The sequence below is a fragment of the Nuphar pumila genome, chromosome 4 (assembly GCF_984573655.1).
Source record: "Nuphar pumila chromosome 4, dmNupPumi1.hap1.1, whole genome shotgun sequence".
NCBI lineage: Eukaryota > Viridiplantae > Streptophyta > Magnoliopsida > Nymphaeales > Nymphaeaceae > Nuphar > Nuphar pumila.
The window spans coordinates 33560687-33579067 of record NC_143252.1 but is presented as its reverse complement, the minus strand read 5'-3'; the positions used below and the strand labels follow the sequence as shown (position 1 = coordinate 33579067).

Here is an 18381-nt window from a genome sequence, read left to right as displayed (position 1 = left end):
TAGTTAAAAGAGGTCGGGGTAGGCCTAGGAAGACATGGATGGAGGTGATAAGAAAGGATATGAATGCTTTGAACCTCACCGAGGACATGGCATTGGATAGAAATGAATGGAGGAGAAGGATTCATGTGGAAGACCCATAATGATTTTCTTTGTTGGTTCATATCGCCGACCTCAATTGTTTTAGGATGAAGGCGTAGTTGTTGTTGTAGGTTCGTTGGTGCTTTTGGCCTCATAAATGTGTTGGGCATGATCGATTTACTAAAAATCCACACTTGGATCATGTGTTATAGATAAAAAAAATGATGTTTAGAGCTTCAAAAATTTACAAAGATTTTGGACCGTTGATTTTTGAATTTTATAAAAACCCACCCATGTGTTGGAATCAAACGCTTTAAGAACTGATCCCTATAAAATCAAGTACATAAATCACATCTTTACTGTCAGAATTTAAAAATACAATGAAAAAAGCTTGAAAACCTATTTACCATGCAGTTTAGCATCAAATAGGAAACCCATAACAATGGACGGGCTAAGCATCGAACCACAAACCACACTTCCGAAAGACCTGTTTTTTTCTCAGATCTTTAGCGGCGGTCTAAAAAGTGTTTTCTATGTAAAAAAATTTGTGCCACTGATGGCACGCATGCAAAAGCGTCCTTGAACGATTTTAGTGTTCACAATATATGTTTATATATTATAGTGTGTCTAATATATTAACAAAAAAATACCTAAAATATAAATTCAAAGAGAATGATACATGATATATATATATATAACTATGAAGTGTAAAATATATTGATGGAGGGTGCACCCACCCCTATCAACTCCTGTATAATTCCAACTGCTTTCTCATACCCATGGGATGAACGGCATCGGACCACCATGGTTGGAAGCTTTTTGTGCCCCCAGACGGGCCCAACAATAAATTGCAACATCGTTGATGCTTTAGATGAACGGCAGCTGAAGCATTTGCAGCTGAAAGCGAAGGCTCCAGCCACGGTGGTCGGTTGCCGTTCATCTGCTGGATGAACGGCATCCAAGGGACCCCTGACGGCTACCGCTTCCTCCCTTATTCACAGATCCACTCCCTTGTTCTTGCCAGTTTCTCGAAATTTCTAATCTGTTTCTTGGTCTAATTTGCAATTTCCCTCTTTTTCTGGATAAGTCGGTGCATCCAAAACCCCACCAACTAGTGAATTTTGAAGCCATCTCTGTGAACGTCTTCTGCTCGCTGCGTTAGTTTCACGGTCTCCATGGCATTCCATTGAGTTGGGTTTCTGGTTCGAGGTGGGTGCAGCCATGCCCGAGCCATCTTCGTACGAGGAGGCACTGAACGCGGTCTCCTCTCTGATTAGGCGACGCACCCGCGTGGATGCGACCGATAACGGTGACCGGTTCGAGCTTATGTACGAGTATCTGAAGGTGGGTGCTCTTGTTTCTGTTGCAATTTGGCTCCCACGGCAACTTTCTTGTAGCTTTGGTTTCATTTTTGTGGAATGGTCTTTGCAGATACTCAATTTGGAAGGAGGCATTTCTCGGCTGAACGTCATCCATGTCGCCGGTACCAAAGGAAAGGTAGGAATTTGTAGATTCATTGGTGTACATGATATGATTTAAACAATGGATTGAATTAGGTGTCTGATATTGTGATTTGGGTTCTGCTTAGATGTTGTTATTTGCTGTTAATTTCTGCTGATTTTGTTTCTCTATTGTATATGGAATTTATGGTTTCCATTGGTGCCAATCCAATCGCCGTGGTTGGAATTTGGGATGAAAAGCGATTCCTCATTGGTAGCGAATGGTTATCCATCAAACGAGGAGATAGTATTCAAGAATCAGAAAGATTATCGGTGCTCTTATTGTTGTAAGAACGGACTGATAGGGTCAGCTACCTAGCCAACCTTCATAATTAAATACCGTCACTGTATGCATAGATCTCGTTGTGAAAAGACCTATTACCAGCTAATGTTGGATTAACCACCACGATTGGCGTGGTGGTTATCCACGATGTGGATACATCCCCACATCAGGGATGATCCATCCGATAAATGTGCATGCGATTAGGGGGAACGGTTACTCAAACCGTTCCCACCGTATGCTTTATAAAGACGGGGTATCATGAGCGACCCAGGTCAAGCAAAGACAGAAGGGAAATACAGGTCTACTCACCGACTGCATACGGAAGCCTGGGCTCGTGGAGGGCAGCAGTCCCGCTGAGCAGAAATTCCGGCGACTAACTCCGGCGACCTCCGACCTCTGTAAATGGCAGCGTCAGGTACGCTGTCTACTGCTTTTCTGTTTTGTTTTTTGCAGGGTCACTGCTACAGTGACGCCGTCAGTTTTGCCGCCTCGCCGGAATATCTTCGCCGGAACACGACATTGGGTTATGGGCCCACACCCCGCTTCCGCTGCGCGGGGTGTGCTCCGGTTTTGACCAGAAACGCAGGTCACCGTGGGGTGACCCTGCTGCTGGTCACCGGCGCCTGTCGCCGGCACCGGCGACTGTCGCCGTTGGGCGACAGTATAATAATAAAAAAAAAATACTTACCTCTGTTTTTTGAGGGGGGGTTTTCCTGTCGGCGTGGATCCCGCCATCGTCTTCTTCTTCATCCGCCATTAGGAGGCTGCAGGAGCAGTCGCCGGCGACTATTGAGTCGTCGAATTTCAGAAAACTTCTGCGGCAACCATTTTGGCCGGCGGATGGTTGCTTTCGCCGGAGTTGGAGCACCATCTGATGGCGGCGTTGGTCGCCGGCGGATGACGGCGTTGGTCGCCGGCGGATGGCGGCGTTGGTCGCCGGTAGGCGCCGGCGCTGGTTGCCGGCAGGCGGCGGCAACACCCTGCAAATTTTGAAAAAGGGGCGAAATGGGGTTCTGTAAACCCTAACTCGACCCTTAATTTTTGTTTTTTCGGGTCGGGTTCATTTTCTGAACCGGACCCGACCACCTAAAATCGATCCATAAAGTGATTCGGATCAGATCAGGGATTCGGGTGGGGACCCGCTCGGGTCCGACCCGGATAAGGAAAACCCCGGGTCAGACCCGGATCCAACGGTAACCGGGCCCGACCCGGATCCGGTCTTAACCGGGTCCGACCCGGATCCGGTCTTTACCGGGTCTGGCCCGGATCCAGTAATACCGTGTCTGACCCAGATCCGGTTAGTACCGGGTCCGACCCAGATCCGGTCAGTACCGGGTCTGACCCAGATCCAGTTGTAACCGGGTCCGACCCGGACAAGGACTGTACCGGGTCCGACCCGGATCCGGATAACCCTGGGTCTGATCTGGATCCAGTTAGCAGTCGGGTCTGACCCGGATCCAGAAGGGTCCAGGCACTATTTGGCCTGAACCGGATCAGGGACTGACTCAGTCCCCTTCCGGGACCGGTTCAGAGCCATTTTTGGCCGGTTCCTTCCAATTTCTCACCGGTTCTGAGATGCTAAGACCCTGTTTTCTTAAATATAAGAAAATATAGGGGTTTTGGCATACGGTTATAGGGTTTTAATGAACTTTTGTTCATATTTGACCCGGTTCATAAGGTTCAGAACCGGTTTGGACCCTTGGATGACCGGTTCGGGGCTGTTTCAGACCGGTTCAGAGTGCTTTAAGACCGGTTCGTGATACATATGACTGGTTCATTCAGTTTAAGAACCATTTCGAGGGTCATATGTCTAGTCCATTCGGTTTACGGACTATTTTAAGATATAATTTTGCATATTAGCATTAAGGATAGTTAAATGAATCAGTGTTTTCATGTCACCAAAGTGACTGAATACACGTGAGTCATGAATGAATTTTATACTACCATACAGTTCCTAAGCCGATATGCACATTGTACTTATATTCATGAAACGATAGACGACCCAAAGGTAGTTTTATCGTGTTTGGAATTTAAGTAGGGTAGAATAAGGTAAATGTGTCGAGATACATCACACATGTGTATCCAAAGATACCTTGTGTTGATGGTCTATCTTCACAAGAACCTTAGTTTTACCGAATATGGTCGGTAGGCGAAGTGGTTTCGCGTGTCGGAGCTCTTACCAAAGTAGGACTCTGATGACCCCCTTCACTCGCCTGGAAAGAAGCATATCAAGGGCCTTTATTATTTTGCTTTTTCCACTAAAGTTTTAGTCTCGTATGAATGTTTCCTGATACGTGTCTTTTGTCATGCAGTTTCTAGTTCTGTGATTTTAGATGGCTCTAGCTCAATTCCTTTTCTTGATGAATCCAATTTTAGTGATTGGAAAGAAACTGTTTTATTTGCATTAGGGTATATTGATCTAGATCTGGCCCTAAGGATAGATGAACCCGCTGCCCTCACTGATCAGAGTACTGCTGATCAAAAGATTGCTTTTGAGAAGTGGGAGCGCTCGAATGGGCTTAGCTTATTACTTTTGCAATCTAAAGTAGCTAAGAACATTCGAACTGCTATCCCACAATGCAGAACAGTGAGGGAATTCATGAATGCCATTGAGGCACAGTTTGTGAGTTCAAACAAGGCCAGAGTCAGTACCCTGATGTCAAAACTGATATCTATGAAATATACTGGAGGGGGAAACATTCGCCAGCACATTTTGGAGATGAGAAACATAGCGTCTCAGCTGAATGACATGAAGCTCACCATCTCTGATTCTTTCCTAGTGCATTTAGTTTTAACGTCCTTACCCTTGGAATACGGACCTTTCAAAATCTCGTACAACACACATAATGATGAATTGACATTTAATGAACTTATGTCCAAGTGTGTTGAAGAAGAAGAGAGGATGAAAGGTGAGAAGGTGTAAAGTGCACATATGGCTTCTCATACGTCAAAGGTAGGACCAAGGAAGAATGCATTTAAGAGAAATGCTAGGAAGAAGCCAACTGGGGATAAGTCATCCCAAGACAAGCAATCTAACTCTACTCCCATAAAGTGCTTCTTTTGCAAGAAGAAGGGACATATAAAGGCAGATTGCATAAAGTACAAGAAGTGGTTGGAAAAGAGAGGTAATTTGTCATTTGTTTCTCATGAATGTAATTTATTACAAATTCCTGAAAATAGCTGGTGGATTGATTCTGGTGCTACTGTTCATATTTCCAACTGTCTACAACTGTTCCTGAGCAGAAGGGAACCAACAATGCATGAGAAAAGCATCTATTCGGGAAACAAGATGCGTTCACATGTGAAGGGTGTTGGAACCTGCAGGATTACTCTAGATACGGGCGTAGTTTTAGATCTTCATGATGTCTTTTATATTCCATCGTATAGTAGAAACTTAATTTCAATTTCAAAGTTGGATAAATTTGGATATTGTTTTAAGTTTGAAAATTCCAAATTGTTCATATTCAGAAATTCAATTGAAATTGGTTTTGCATCAGTTTATGATGGTTTATATAGATTGAATGTGAAGATCCAAACTCAGGAGTCTTTGACTTCTGAATACGCATTGGTTGGAAATAAACGTAGCATGACAGATGATAAATGTTACATGCTTTGGCATCGAAGGTTGGGTCATATCTCTGAAAAGAGAATAAAGAGACTGGTAAATGAAGGGATCTTGCAATCTCTAGATTTTTCTGACAATGACCCATGTGTTGATTGCGTAAAGGCTAAGCATACAAACACATATAAAGAGGGTGCCAAACGCAGTAGTAAGATATTAGAAATAGTCCATACGGATGTATGTGGACCGTTTTCCCCATGTTACACAGGCGAAAAATATTTCGTTACCTTTATTGATGACTATTCTCGGTATATGTATCTCTACTTGATTTTCGAAAAATCTGATGTTTTTTTTTCAGATGTTTAAAGAATTTAAGAAAGAAGTAGAGAAACAAACCGATAAGGTTATTAAAATAGTCAGGTCTGATAGAGGTGGCGAATATTATGGTAGGTTTACTGAGATGGGGCAAAGGGAAGGACCATTAGCGCGATTTCTTAAAGAGGAAGGCATTGTGCCTCAATATACCATGCCTGGTAGTGCCTATCAGAATGGTGTAGCTGAAAAGAGAAATCGTACGCTTAAAGAAATGGTCAGGGCTATGTTGAATTATTCAACACTTCCCATAAAGTTGTGGGGTGAAGCCTTAAGAACTGCTGTGCATATTTTGAATAAGGTTCCTACGAAATCTGTGCCTAAAACTCCTTACGAGTTGTGGACAGGTAGGAAACCATCACTGTCTTATATGCACATATGGGGATGTCCTGCAGAGGCTAAACTATATAACCCCCATATTAAAGCCTTTGATCCAAGAACAATCAGTGGATATTTCATTGGTTATCCAGAAAGATCAAAAGGGTACAGGTTTTATTGCCCATCTCACTCACCACAGATTGTTGAAACAGATAAGGCTAAATTTCTAGAAGATGGTTCAGTAGGATTAAGTGCACTTCAAATCATTGGTTTTGAGGAAATACAGGATCCAGTTTCATCACCTGTTAAGGAAAACATCGAAAGATACCACATTGTTATTTCTAATGATAGTGTGGTTGATCATTCGATTGTTAATGCACAAATCCAAAGTGAACCTATTGTGGACAATGCGGAAGAGCACGAACAGGATGATCAGGTTCAATCTGAGCCTGAGGAACGACCTGTTTGGAGATCCACAAGGATTAGGAGATCTGCCATACATCCTGATTATGTGGTGTACCTTCAGGAGCCTTGTGATTTCATAGATATGGATGATGACCCGTTGAATTTTATGGAAGCTGTTGAGAGCAAACAATCTTCGCACTGGATTGAAGCCATGAAAGAAGAGTTAGACTCTATGGCTAAAAATCAAGTGTGAGATCTTGTCACGTTACCTAAAGGAGTAAAGCCCGTAGGGTGTAAATGGGTCTTTAAGACCAAGAAGGACTCCAAAGGTAACATAGAGAGACATAAAGCAAGATTGGTTGCTAAAGGATTCACCCAGATGGAGGGCATTGACTATAATGAGACATTTTCTCCTGTCTCAACTAAGGAGTCAATGAGGATTATTGTGGCCCTCGTAGCTCATTATGACTTAGAGCTACATCAGATGGATGTGAAAACAGCGTTCCTCAACGGGGATCTGAATGAAGAGGTATACATGGAACAACCTCTTGGTTTCTCTGAAAATGATCGTTTGGTTTGTAAGCTTAACAAATCAATATATGGACTTAAACAGGCCTCCCGACAATGGTATATTAAATTTTCCCAAGTCATTGTGACTTTCGGGTTTACAGAAAACATTATTGATCAATGTATATACCTTAAGGAAAGTGGGAGTAAGTTCATTATATTGATGTTGTATGTGGATGACATCTTACTTGCAATCAACGATATTAAGTTACTTTCAGAGACAAAACAGTTTCTTGCATCACATTTTGATATGAAAGATATGGGTGAGGCTGCTTATGTTCTTGGCATTGAGATTCGTCGAGACCGAGCAAAAGGGTTTCTAGGCCTCTCCCAAAGATCCTATATAGAAAAGGTGTTAAAGAGATATGGGATGGAGAATTGTTCTCCTACTTCTACACCCATATCAAAAGGTGACAAGCTGAGCCTAAAGGATTGTCTACAGAACGATATTGACAAAGCACAAATGAGTGCTTATCCATATGCATCAGTTGTTGGCAGCTTGCAGTACGCGCAGACATGTTCTCGACCAGATATTTATTTTGCAGTAGGGGTACTTGGCAGATTTCAGTCTAATCCAGGTTTACCCCATTGGAAGGCTGCCAAGAAAGTCTTGCGGTACTTGCAAGGGACAAAAGACTATATGTTAACGTATCATAAAGTTGATCACCTCGAGGTCATTGGCTACTCAGATGCGGATTTAGGAGGATGCCTTGATAGTAGAAAGTCTACTACTGGGTACGTCTTCTTACTTGCTGGGGGAGCGATCTCTTGGAGGAGTGGAAAGCAGACGACCACTGCTGCCCACACCATGGAGGCAGAATTCATTGCATTGTACGAGACTACTTCGCAAGCTATATGGTTAAAGAACTTCATATCACAGTTAAAGGTGGTCGATTCCATTGGGAAGCCACTGAAGGTCTACTGTGATAATGAAGCTGCAGTGTCCTTTTCGAACAACAACAAAAGTACTACGTCATGCAAGCATATGGAATTGAAGTATTTTGTTGTTAAAGAAAGGACGGAGAATCATTTAGTGCATATTGTCAATATTGGTACAAAAGAGATGATCGCTGATCCTCTTACTAAAGGGCTAGCACCGGGATTATATTCCGAACATGTAATGAGGATGGGATTGTTAAACTCTTTTTGACATATGCATATAAATAAAGTGATCACTTTCAGTCTTTTGATTCTCATTTTGGTTGTTGTTAATCTCCTAAGGATTAGAGATTCAACTAAGGACCTTTAGAATAGAATATAAAGGTCATTTTATTCATCAAGTTATTCCCATAAGGTTTTCTGGTTAAAGAATTTATCGTCGGATCAAGTGGGAGAATGTTGGATTAACCACCACGATTGGCGTGGTGGTTATCCACGATGTGGATACATCCCCACATCAGGGATGATCCATCCGATAAATGTGCATGCGATTAGGGGGAACGGTTACGCAAACCGTTCCCACCGTATGCTTTATAAAGACTGGGTATCATGAGCGACCCAGGTCAAGCAAAGACAGAAGGGAAATATAGGTCTACTCACCGACTGCATACGGAAGCCTGGGCTCGTGGAGGGCAGCAGTCCGGCTGAGCAGAAATTCCGGCGACCTCCGACCTCCGTAAATGGCAGCATCAGGTACGCTGTCTACTGCTTTTCTGTTTTGTTTTTTGCAGGGTCACTGCTACAGTGACGCCGTCAGTTTTGCCGCCTCGCCGGAATATCCTCGCCGGAACACGACAGCTAATTCATGGGTTCAGCCAAACGGTGTGAACTGTCCAAGTTACCAGTAACATTGATTAAATGAGGGAAAGGGCGTGTATAAATAGGATCTCCCCGTTTAAGAAGTGACCGTAGAAACAATGAAACCCAACTAGGTACACCCAGCTTTTGGTGGTAACCATCTCTTCCAAATTAGTTTCTGCTGAATAGTATGAAACAAGTCCTATACGAGATTCTGATATGATGGGAATAAATAATGAATATGGTTCATAAACCCAATGAATTGTAGATGAAATTAGTTTCGATGGCGAGAAAAGTGTCCATTTATTTTATTTATGATGAAAATTTTATGGGAAGGTGTATTACATTGAGCTTCATTGATGACATTGTTTATGATCATATGCCCACCGATGAATAAACCATGCTTGGATTGGTCTTCCAACATGGGATGATTGGTACCGGTGTGTTCGTATTCTTATGTCAAGGTTCGTGGTTCCTTTTGAGTGAATCTGTAGCGAAAATACACTTGTTATGTGCACACATAAACTCTTCTAATCATTAAATAGTCACTTTCAGTAACAAGGTGCTGCCTCGCCCGGTGCCGGTGACGACTGGTGCCTGCTCACCCCCGTCGGCCTCTGCCTGGCTGCAAGACAGAGAGAATCGGGGGACCCCTCAATTTTTTTTTTTTTAATATTTCGTTCTGCCCGTCTCCGTTCTCACCATAACAGGGGGTGGATCGAAAATTACATTGAAATAAGGACGCGGCGGATGGGTTCTGCACGTCTGCCACATCCAATGTTTCTTGAAAACTCTGTCCCCAGCGTGATTTTTGTCCGGGGACAGTGCACCAAACAAGCCCTAATGGGCTTGTCTCCCTTCTCACGAGTAAGATATTTAGTATAAAATCAGTTTTACATTTTACTTTCCCATAAGTTTTACCCCGAAAGTCATGCAACGAATACAAAATACACAGGAACATGTGATACTGACACTCTGGCACAGTTAACAGATTAATACAAGATGTGCAAGGAGTGTACGACTCAAAAGGGATTTGATTATTATTTTCACTTCTAATTTATAAGTTCAGGGCAATTAGGGTGCCTTTTAAAAGAAATATACAGAGAGGATGTTAAAGTTTAGTATCCAGTTGCACACATTAGTTGCATTCTTGCAGCTTGCCAAAGAAACCATATCATTTTGATATACCCACAAGTCTGAGATGGTTTCCATTTTTGTTATGTCTATTTTATTGTTTGCACTGGATTAGGTGCTTCCTGCTTTTGAGTTGAAATTATCATGTGATCTGCCTGATCTACTGCCCTAACTTTGTCCTATATAAAGCAGGGATGAGTGTGTTCATGTTCATATGCAAGTTTGTGTGTTTTATGTAGTCGCTTAAGTATGTACTATGGACATTATGGTTATGCAAGATTACACATAATCATAATGCATATTTGGACATCAATACGTCAGGATGCATGTATAGAACGCTCAACATCACCAGGCCTGTGTTTCAAGGTTTATCACTTTTATTTTTGCTTTAGCTATCTAAGGTTGTTCTGATATAGAGGTTGGATATTAGTAGTTATATATTTATAGGGTCTGCCAATGACATGGATTGTGTGAGATTCCTAGAAGCCCTTATTAAACAACCATGAAGGTTCACTTTTCTTGAGGAATCCTAAATTGCAAATGCAGTACCTTTATTTTTCTTCGTTCTGTTTAACTTAATATTATTCAGCTGAGTTCTTTTCTGAATTGTTTTAGGGATCAACATGCACATTCACAGAGTCTATCCTACGGAAATGTGGGTTCCGCACTGGGCTCTTCACAAGTCCTCACCTAATTGATTTTCGGGAAAGATTTAAAATAGATGGGTGAGTTTCATGTAGACGATTCTTTGTTGTTCTGCAATTTTATTAGAACCTTGTAGTTCAGAAAACACCTATAATGCTGTGATCTGGACCCAAACATAACTATTAGAGATTATAATATACAAATTTGCAGACACTTCTACCAGTGTTGGGATCTATCTTTTAGTTCAAATTGGTTACTGTTCTTTACTAGCCGGCTCAAACAATGGATTGATGTGGCTTTTTCTGAATATATGCATGTAAATGTTTGTTTATTCCAAGTATGGTAAGATGTTTATATCCTGGTATATTTTTGGTGCCAAAATGTGTTGACCCATAATTTAACAATTCTTCTCGACCCTGTAGAGTTGAGATAACAGAAGACAAGTTCTTGTCATACTTCTGGTGGTGCTGGAATCAATTGAAGGTACATGCCTCTGTGATTTTGCTGGTTGTTGTGTATGTGATCAGTGTGAAGTTTGTTGTATTGCATTTCTTTTGCTTTATGAACTTGGTTGCTTGCATTGTATTTGTGACATTGATTGGCCACCTATTTTTTGCAGAAAATAGAAATCATGTGATTGGAAACCTATGTCACATAGATGAGGGCAGGGGTTAGTGACATGACACAACATTTTGTATAACTAGGGCATGTGGAAACTGCATGCACCATACATACATACATATAGGGAGAGAGAGTAATGTGTAGGTTTCAGACCATTTATCTCCTAGACGGTCTCAGACCCCTTTAGAAAGCATATTTGGTTGTGTTTCTTACTTAATCTAAACCCATAGATGTGATATCTATGCTTTATTTAGTAGAAAACATGTATTAGTTTCTATATAATCAAAAGCCCCGACTAGGCACTGACTAGTCCGCCTAGTCGGTCTAGTCGGTCTAGTCGTAAGTAAAACACCTAGGCTTTGCAATTCCTAGGTGGGTACCTTAAAAGGTACCAATTTTTCCTTCTAATCGGCGACTAAGCTGCCTCTGCCTAGGGATGGCAGTGGGGTGGGGCGGGGCGGGGGACAAGGTCTCCACCCCCACCCCGCCTCAAGATTAGAACCTCCATCCCTGCATCCATGCCCGACGGGGATGGATTTTAACCTCCACCCCCGCCTTCATCCCCGTTTCATGTCCTTCATCCCCGGTTCAAACGGGGATGAGGCGGGGAAAAGTGGCAGGGGCGGGGGGGGAAGGGTACGCCCATCCCCGGACGGGGATGGATTTTAACCTTCGTCCCCGCCTCCATCCTCGTTTCATACCCTTCATCCTCGGTCCAAACGGGGTGAGGCGGGGCCCCGCTTTCCCCCGGTCCACTGCCATCCCTACCTCCGCCTAGGCAAGAGGGCAGTTTTGCCATTTATTATTCTTATATATATTGTTATTTTTTGTATATATATATAATTATATATATGTGCATGTGTTTGTGTGATTTGTTTTGTGACATCATGAAAACATGCTTAGTTATTATATATATATGTGTGTGTGTGTGTGTGTGTGTGTGTGTGTGTGTGTGTGTGTGTGTGTGTGTGTGTGTGTGTGCACTGCTTTGCTTTTGGGATTTTTTTAGTGAAACATTGAAAGCATGCACAGTTAATTTTAATTGATTATGTTTTTTATATATGTATGTGTTACTTTGTTTATGATGAATTTTTCTATAAAAGTCTGAAATCATGTTTAGTATTATGAATTATATAATATATTATTTATATGTGTATGTATTATTATGCTTCAGTGAAAGGTGTAAAGCATATTTTGTTGATTATACTGAATATGTTATGAATAATTGAAGAATATATATATATATATATATTTGTGTGTGTACAATTATATATATATATATATATATATATATATATATTCTGGTTATGTATATTAAATATTAATATATTTTGTGAAAGCATGTATAATGAAAACATCTTATTAGTAAAAGAATTAAACATATTTTTATGTATATTTTGTGTACTTTTTTATATTTTAATTAGGGTACCGACTAGTCCTCAACTAGTCTTTTTAGGGGTCTACCGACTAGGCACCGCCTAACACTTTTGACTACATAGATTAGTTTAAACATTTTTCATGTTTAGATGTGTTTTTTAACTCAACAAAAGAAACAACGGTTCATATTGCACCAAAAACTTGATTAACTAAAAATCATGAATTCTTATTGAATTGATTCGATCCAAAGCATGGTTTTTAATGAATAAACAATGATAAATACATCTACAGTTTGGATTAAGCAAAAAACACATAGAAGTATGTTTTTTAAAGGTTTTTAATGAATAAACAATGATAAATACATCTACAGTTTGGATTAAGCAAAAAACACATAGAAGTATGTTTTTTAAAGGGGTGGGAAATAAATGGTATGGAAGCTACACATTTCTCTCTATATATCTATGTATATATAAAATAAAAATGATTTATCTAAAGCAATAAAACATGATCTTCAGTGCAAATTCTTGAGCAACAAATTTAAATCATTATGGTTGAAATCATTAAATAATAAATCTAGCTTGAAAATTTAAATGCAGTGTAACCAATGGAAATTTTAAAACAAAAACATACAAGTAAATATGAAATAAACAACCAAGTTCACAAAAGAAACAAATGAATCTAAGACACGGATTTGACCATGTTTGACATAGACTTAACTATGTCCATGAAGTATTGTGGTGTATCTGGTGTTATCTTGTGTTGACATGGGATGCACGTGCTAAGTGAAGTGTCTATGTGTGACAGTTGAAAACATATGGACCGTTATTGTATGCCAACTTGCAAATTCTTCAAGTAAGGAATGCTTTCAATACTTTGGTAAAAAAGGAAACCTTAAGCGGCTCATTTGCTGCCATAGGAAAACGCGTATCTATTGTAATGAAATAGCAAAAAATACAAAAACAATGTCAATAAGGGCTTTACAAGATCACGATCACAAAAGTGCATAAGCACAAACCAATGCTACTAAGGGCTTACAAGATCACAATCACAATGTGCACAAGCACAAGTCCACTATAGGACAAAACAATAGCCAACAAGGGGCAACACAAACACTAAGTGTATATAAGACATTAATGAACTAAATAAAAAAATACAAAATATAAAAATATTCATCTTTATTGAGCATAAATGCTTAAGAGAAGCATTGAGAAAAATGAGCATGAGTAGTGCCATTGTATACAAAAGGACCCAAGCCATTGGGAGCTCCCAATGGTCATAAATGTGACCATTGGGGCTCCCAACGATTCTATGGTCCCAACGACCATAAAGCTTCTACAATGCAATAGGGGAAAATAAAAAAGCAAAATTGTCCCTAGTGGAAATCATCTATTACAAAAAAAAACAAAAATACCCCTAGAGGGTATTACCTATTACATCAATATAAATAACATATATATATATATACAACTTAACAATTTAACACTCTCCCTTAAACTTACACTTACAGTGTGATATACCGAAAGTTTGGAAATAACAAAGATTTAATGGGAATGATTCAAGTCTTCAAGTGACTTTAAGGAAAATCTCCATTTTTATCACGTAAAGAATTTTGCAAATACAAGTCTTCAAATGTCTTTATTGGTGATCATCCCTAAACGCCTTCTTCGGCTATTTCCATCTTTATAACATGGTGCATCGAAGATATCCTTTCTCAATCAATTGCATCTTGAAGAGCCTGTAGAGAACAAACAAAAAAGTTCTAACTACACGAGGAAGATATTCTAGCCCAATAGTTATAAAAATTTTAAAACCAATATATTTTAAAAATAGGAATAAAATTTTCAAACAAAGTAGGAATATTTTTTAGAAATGTTAGATAATCATTAAGAAAGATAAGAGGAGTATTTCTCGAGGATCAATTTTTATGAATTCAGACTATAATCTTAAAATCAACATATTTTCAAGAAAAACATAACATTGATCATAAAAAAATTTAATCATTAAAGGACATATAAATCATCAAGAAGAGATAGACAATTATGCATAAATAATATCCTAAGCATTTCAAATAACATGTATATAAAATATAACAAGTCAAAAGGTGACCTCAAGAAAAGAAGAGCTAATTGAGTTCATGTATACAACAATGTGAACAAGATAATTAATATAAAACACATATATATCCAACATGTAATTAAAACATATTTGATGCACATGAGATGACAATAAAAATAACTATTTTTATTAACATGCACATAAAATGCATGATTTTAAAGTAAAAAATCAAATAGCCTTCAATTACGAATAAAAGTGTCTACCAATATCAAGTGGACAACACACAAGTGTTTTCGTAAGGAACACACTCTCAACACCCACAAAGGGGCACACACAAGAAGACTCACAATATAAAAAATAAGATTTTATTAAACATCACAAGTATGCAAAAAAAATGCTTGAATTTTTTTATCTATAAACATCTTTCATACAAGAAAAAATTAGTAAAAGTTTAGAAATTTCATGGAGAGATTTTAAAAAATTCCACATAACAAATATAATGATATTTGCAAATCAACACTAATTTGTAAAAAATATGAAGAGATTTAAATTCTCACAATTATCAAGAAGTGATATTTTGCAAACTTCAACAATAGTTTGACCACCACAAGCAATCACTTCACTAGACCTCCAAACCTAATAAATCAAGTGTATCAGCGACCAGAACAAGAGCATAATCACACACGGAGGTGTGTATAAACATCTACTGTCTATATATATAATGACAATCAAAATAAGTGTATCAACGACTAGAACAAGAGCATAATCACAATGCCAACGATGAGCTAAAATCATACACGAAAGTGTGAATAAACATTTTTTTGTCTACATATAATGACACTAAAATATCAAGTGTATCAACAACTAGATCAATAGTGTAATCATAATGCCAACAATGGGCTAAAAACACGGTGTGAACACACATCTCTTGTCAACATATAATGATACTCAAAAATCAAGTGTATCAACGATTAGATCAAAAGTATAATCACAATGCCAACAATGAGCTAAAAACACGCGCGAACGTGTGAACAAATATCTCTTGTCTCCATATAATGACACTTAGATAAGAGGCATAATAGAAAATAACACCCGAGATAAGAAAGCTTGTAATGAAAACAAGCTAATGCCATCAATTTGTACAATCTTTCGGAACACCAAGGTTTCAAAAAAAGATAGCCATCACAAATAACCATAATTATGAGCATCCAACATAATAATGGTCAAATAAACAAATAAGTGATATAACACACTCATAAAACCCAAGATCAAACAACCGTCAGTTGAAGCCAAAGTTCCAAACTATAAGTTGGCAATCTAAACTGACATAACCGAGGTGCACACAACTCACCCTCACAAACAAACTCTGATTCAACAATAACAAAGTCAAGAGAAATGATGTATCATATAAAATTCTGTGATGAACACAACAAATGCCATACGAAAGTAATAAATACTCACGAAAATCATTTTTTAAATAAGTGAGTTCAAATATAAGAACCGATTTGAAAAAAATAAAGTTTCAAATCAAATCCGATAATAGTAGATTGAAAACTTAGACTGAATATAGTGCTCAATTGATGCAATCATAAGCATTGTTAATACAAGCAAACTATATAGAGAGATAGTTCAATCTCGATTACAAGTCTACTATGAGACAATCAATGTCATATAACATTAAAGAGGACCAAAACATATATAAAGATTCTCAAAAAACCATATAGAAAACCAAGTGCATGCACAAGTATAACTAATAATAGATACTTACAAAGAGATTAAAAGAACTTGTGTATATGCAATAATCTAAATAACTTAAAGTTACATATCTTATACAAAAGACATGCATAGAAACAAATTTAAGCATATATGCAAGCGATAGATTTAAGGCACTAAGGGCACAATATAAAAATTTATATTTTATAAATAACAAGTATGCAATGAATCAAGAACACACTTGTCCACTAAAGATCCAAGTGGACAAGCACGTCCATCAATAATGGGCAAGTACTAAAGTGAACCACGAGGAAACACTTAAAACACCTACTAAGAAAAAACACAAATAAGTTTCTCATGATTCTCAACTTAATATTTTATTAAAAACTAAGTGTGCAACATAAGTATAATATTTAAATCTCATGCAAAACATGTAAGATAATGTTCATTAAAGAGCCATGAGACTAAAAAAATAACATAATCATAAGGACCACAAAAAGGACCAACAAGAGAATCACCCAATATCATAACTTTTGTCCCACAAAAGGACCATAAAAGGCATTTATTAAAGTGAATGACTTCCCATAAGAAATTATGTGCAATACCTTATGCACGAATAAACAATTTTATTCATCATGTAAGGCAATTATAAGTGCATAAGGATAAAAAATCAATATAAAAGTTATTATTTTTCTTTTTATAAGCTAGATCATAATTTGTAACACTTCATATAATACTTTTAATACACCAAGAGTAAAGAGAAGGATTAAACACAAGTTTAAGCAAAATTTCATAAGATCATACTTATGAAATACACACAACACCATTATTTTAAAATTTCTCAAATCATTTTAAAATATATGATAATTTTTCAAGAAAGAACAAAACAAAGTTCAATAATAGAACAAAAGTCAACAAATGCTCAAGCATACAAAATTGTATACATATATATCAAATAAAGCAAGTTTTTTGAAAAATTAGAATTCAAACATGATTTCAAAAAACATACATATATCTAATTTTACAAGATTAAACAAATAAACCTTATAAGAACAAGTCCACCAATAATAAAAAACATTCAAAGTTTTTTTTGTTTTAATAAAACAAAAGCAAACATATATATATATATATTTAAATATTTAAGAAAATAAGTGTTTCCTCATGCATAATGCATGAAAAGGATAATACAAGAAATATTTAAAGATATGAGATATATACCGGAACTAGTTTTTCCTTGAATCCAAGCCACACAACGATCATGAATCATTCACGAAGCACAAACTCGAACCAAAGAATTTCAAGACCCAAAAGAGACAAAATGCCAAAAATAAATTCCTCTGATACCATTTAATGAAATAGAGAAAAATACAAAAACAATGCCACTAAGGGCTTTACAAGATCACGATCACAAAAATACATAAGCACAAACCAATGCCACTAAGCGCTTACATGATCACAATCACAATGTGCATAAGCACAAGTCTACTATAGGACAAAACAATAGCCAACAAGGGGTAACAACACAAGCAAGTGCATATAAGACATTAAAGAACTAAATAGAAAAACACAAAATATAAAAGTATTCATCTTTATTGAGCATAAATGCTTAAGAGAAGCATTGAGAAAAATGGGAACAAGTAGTTCCATTATATACAGAAGGACCCAAGGCATAAAGCCATTGGGAGCTCCCATAGAAGTCATTGGGAGGTCCCGGACGGTCATAAATGTGACCGTTGGGGCTCCCAACAACTCTGTGATCCCAATGACCATAAAGCCCCTACAATGCAATAAAGGGGAAAATAAAAATAAAATAAGAAAAATAAAAACGCAAAATTATCCCTAGCATCTATTACAAAAAAATGAAAATACCCCTAGAGGGTATTATCTATTACATCAATATAAATAACATATATATACACATACATATATATGAATATATATATATATATGTATATGTATATAAACAAATATATATATATATATATATATATATATATATACAACTTAACATCTAT

General features: G+C 37.9%; 1 protein-coding gene across 3 annotated transcripts in view; it reads left to right on the top strand.

Annotated features, from left to right (window-relative positions):
• Window positions 1–1152: 1152 nt before the first annotated feature.
• Window positions 1153–18381, top strand: part of DFB (DHFS-FPGS homolog B) — a 40773-nt gene continuing 23544 nt past the window's right edge. For all 3 annotated transcript variants that reach the window (XM_090002895.1, XM_090002894.1, XM_090002893.1), the window contains exons 1-4: window positions 1153–1422; window positions 1510–1575; window positions 10571–10680; window positions 11023–11083. In XM_090002895.1, coding sequence (XP_089859021.1) covers window positions 1300–1422; window positions 1510–1575; window positions 10571–10680; window positions 11023–11083 — 360 coding nt within the window. In that variant the 5' untranslated portion in view covers window positions 1153–1299. The remainder of the gene's footprint in view (window positions 1423–1509; window positions 1576–10570; window positions 10681–11022; window positions 11084–18381) is intronic.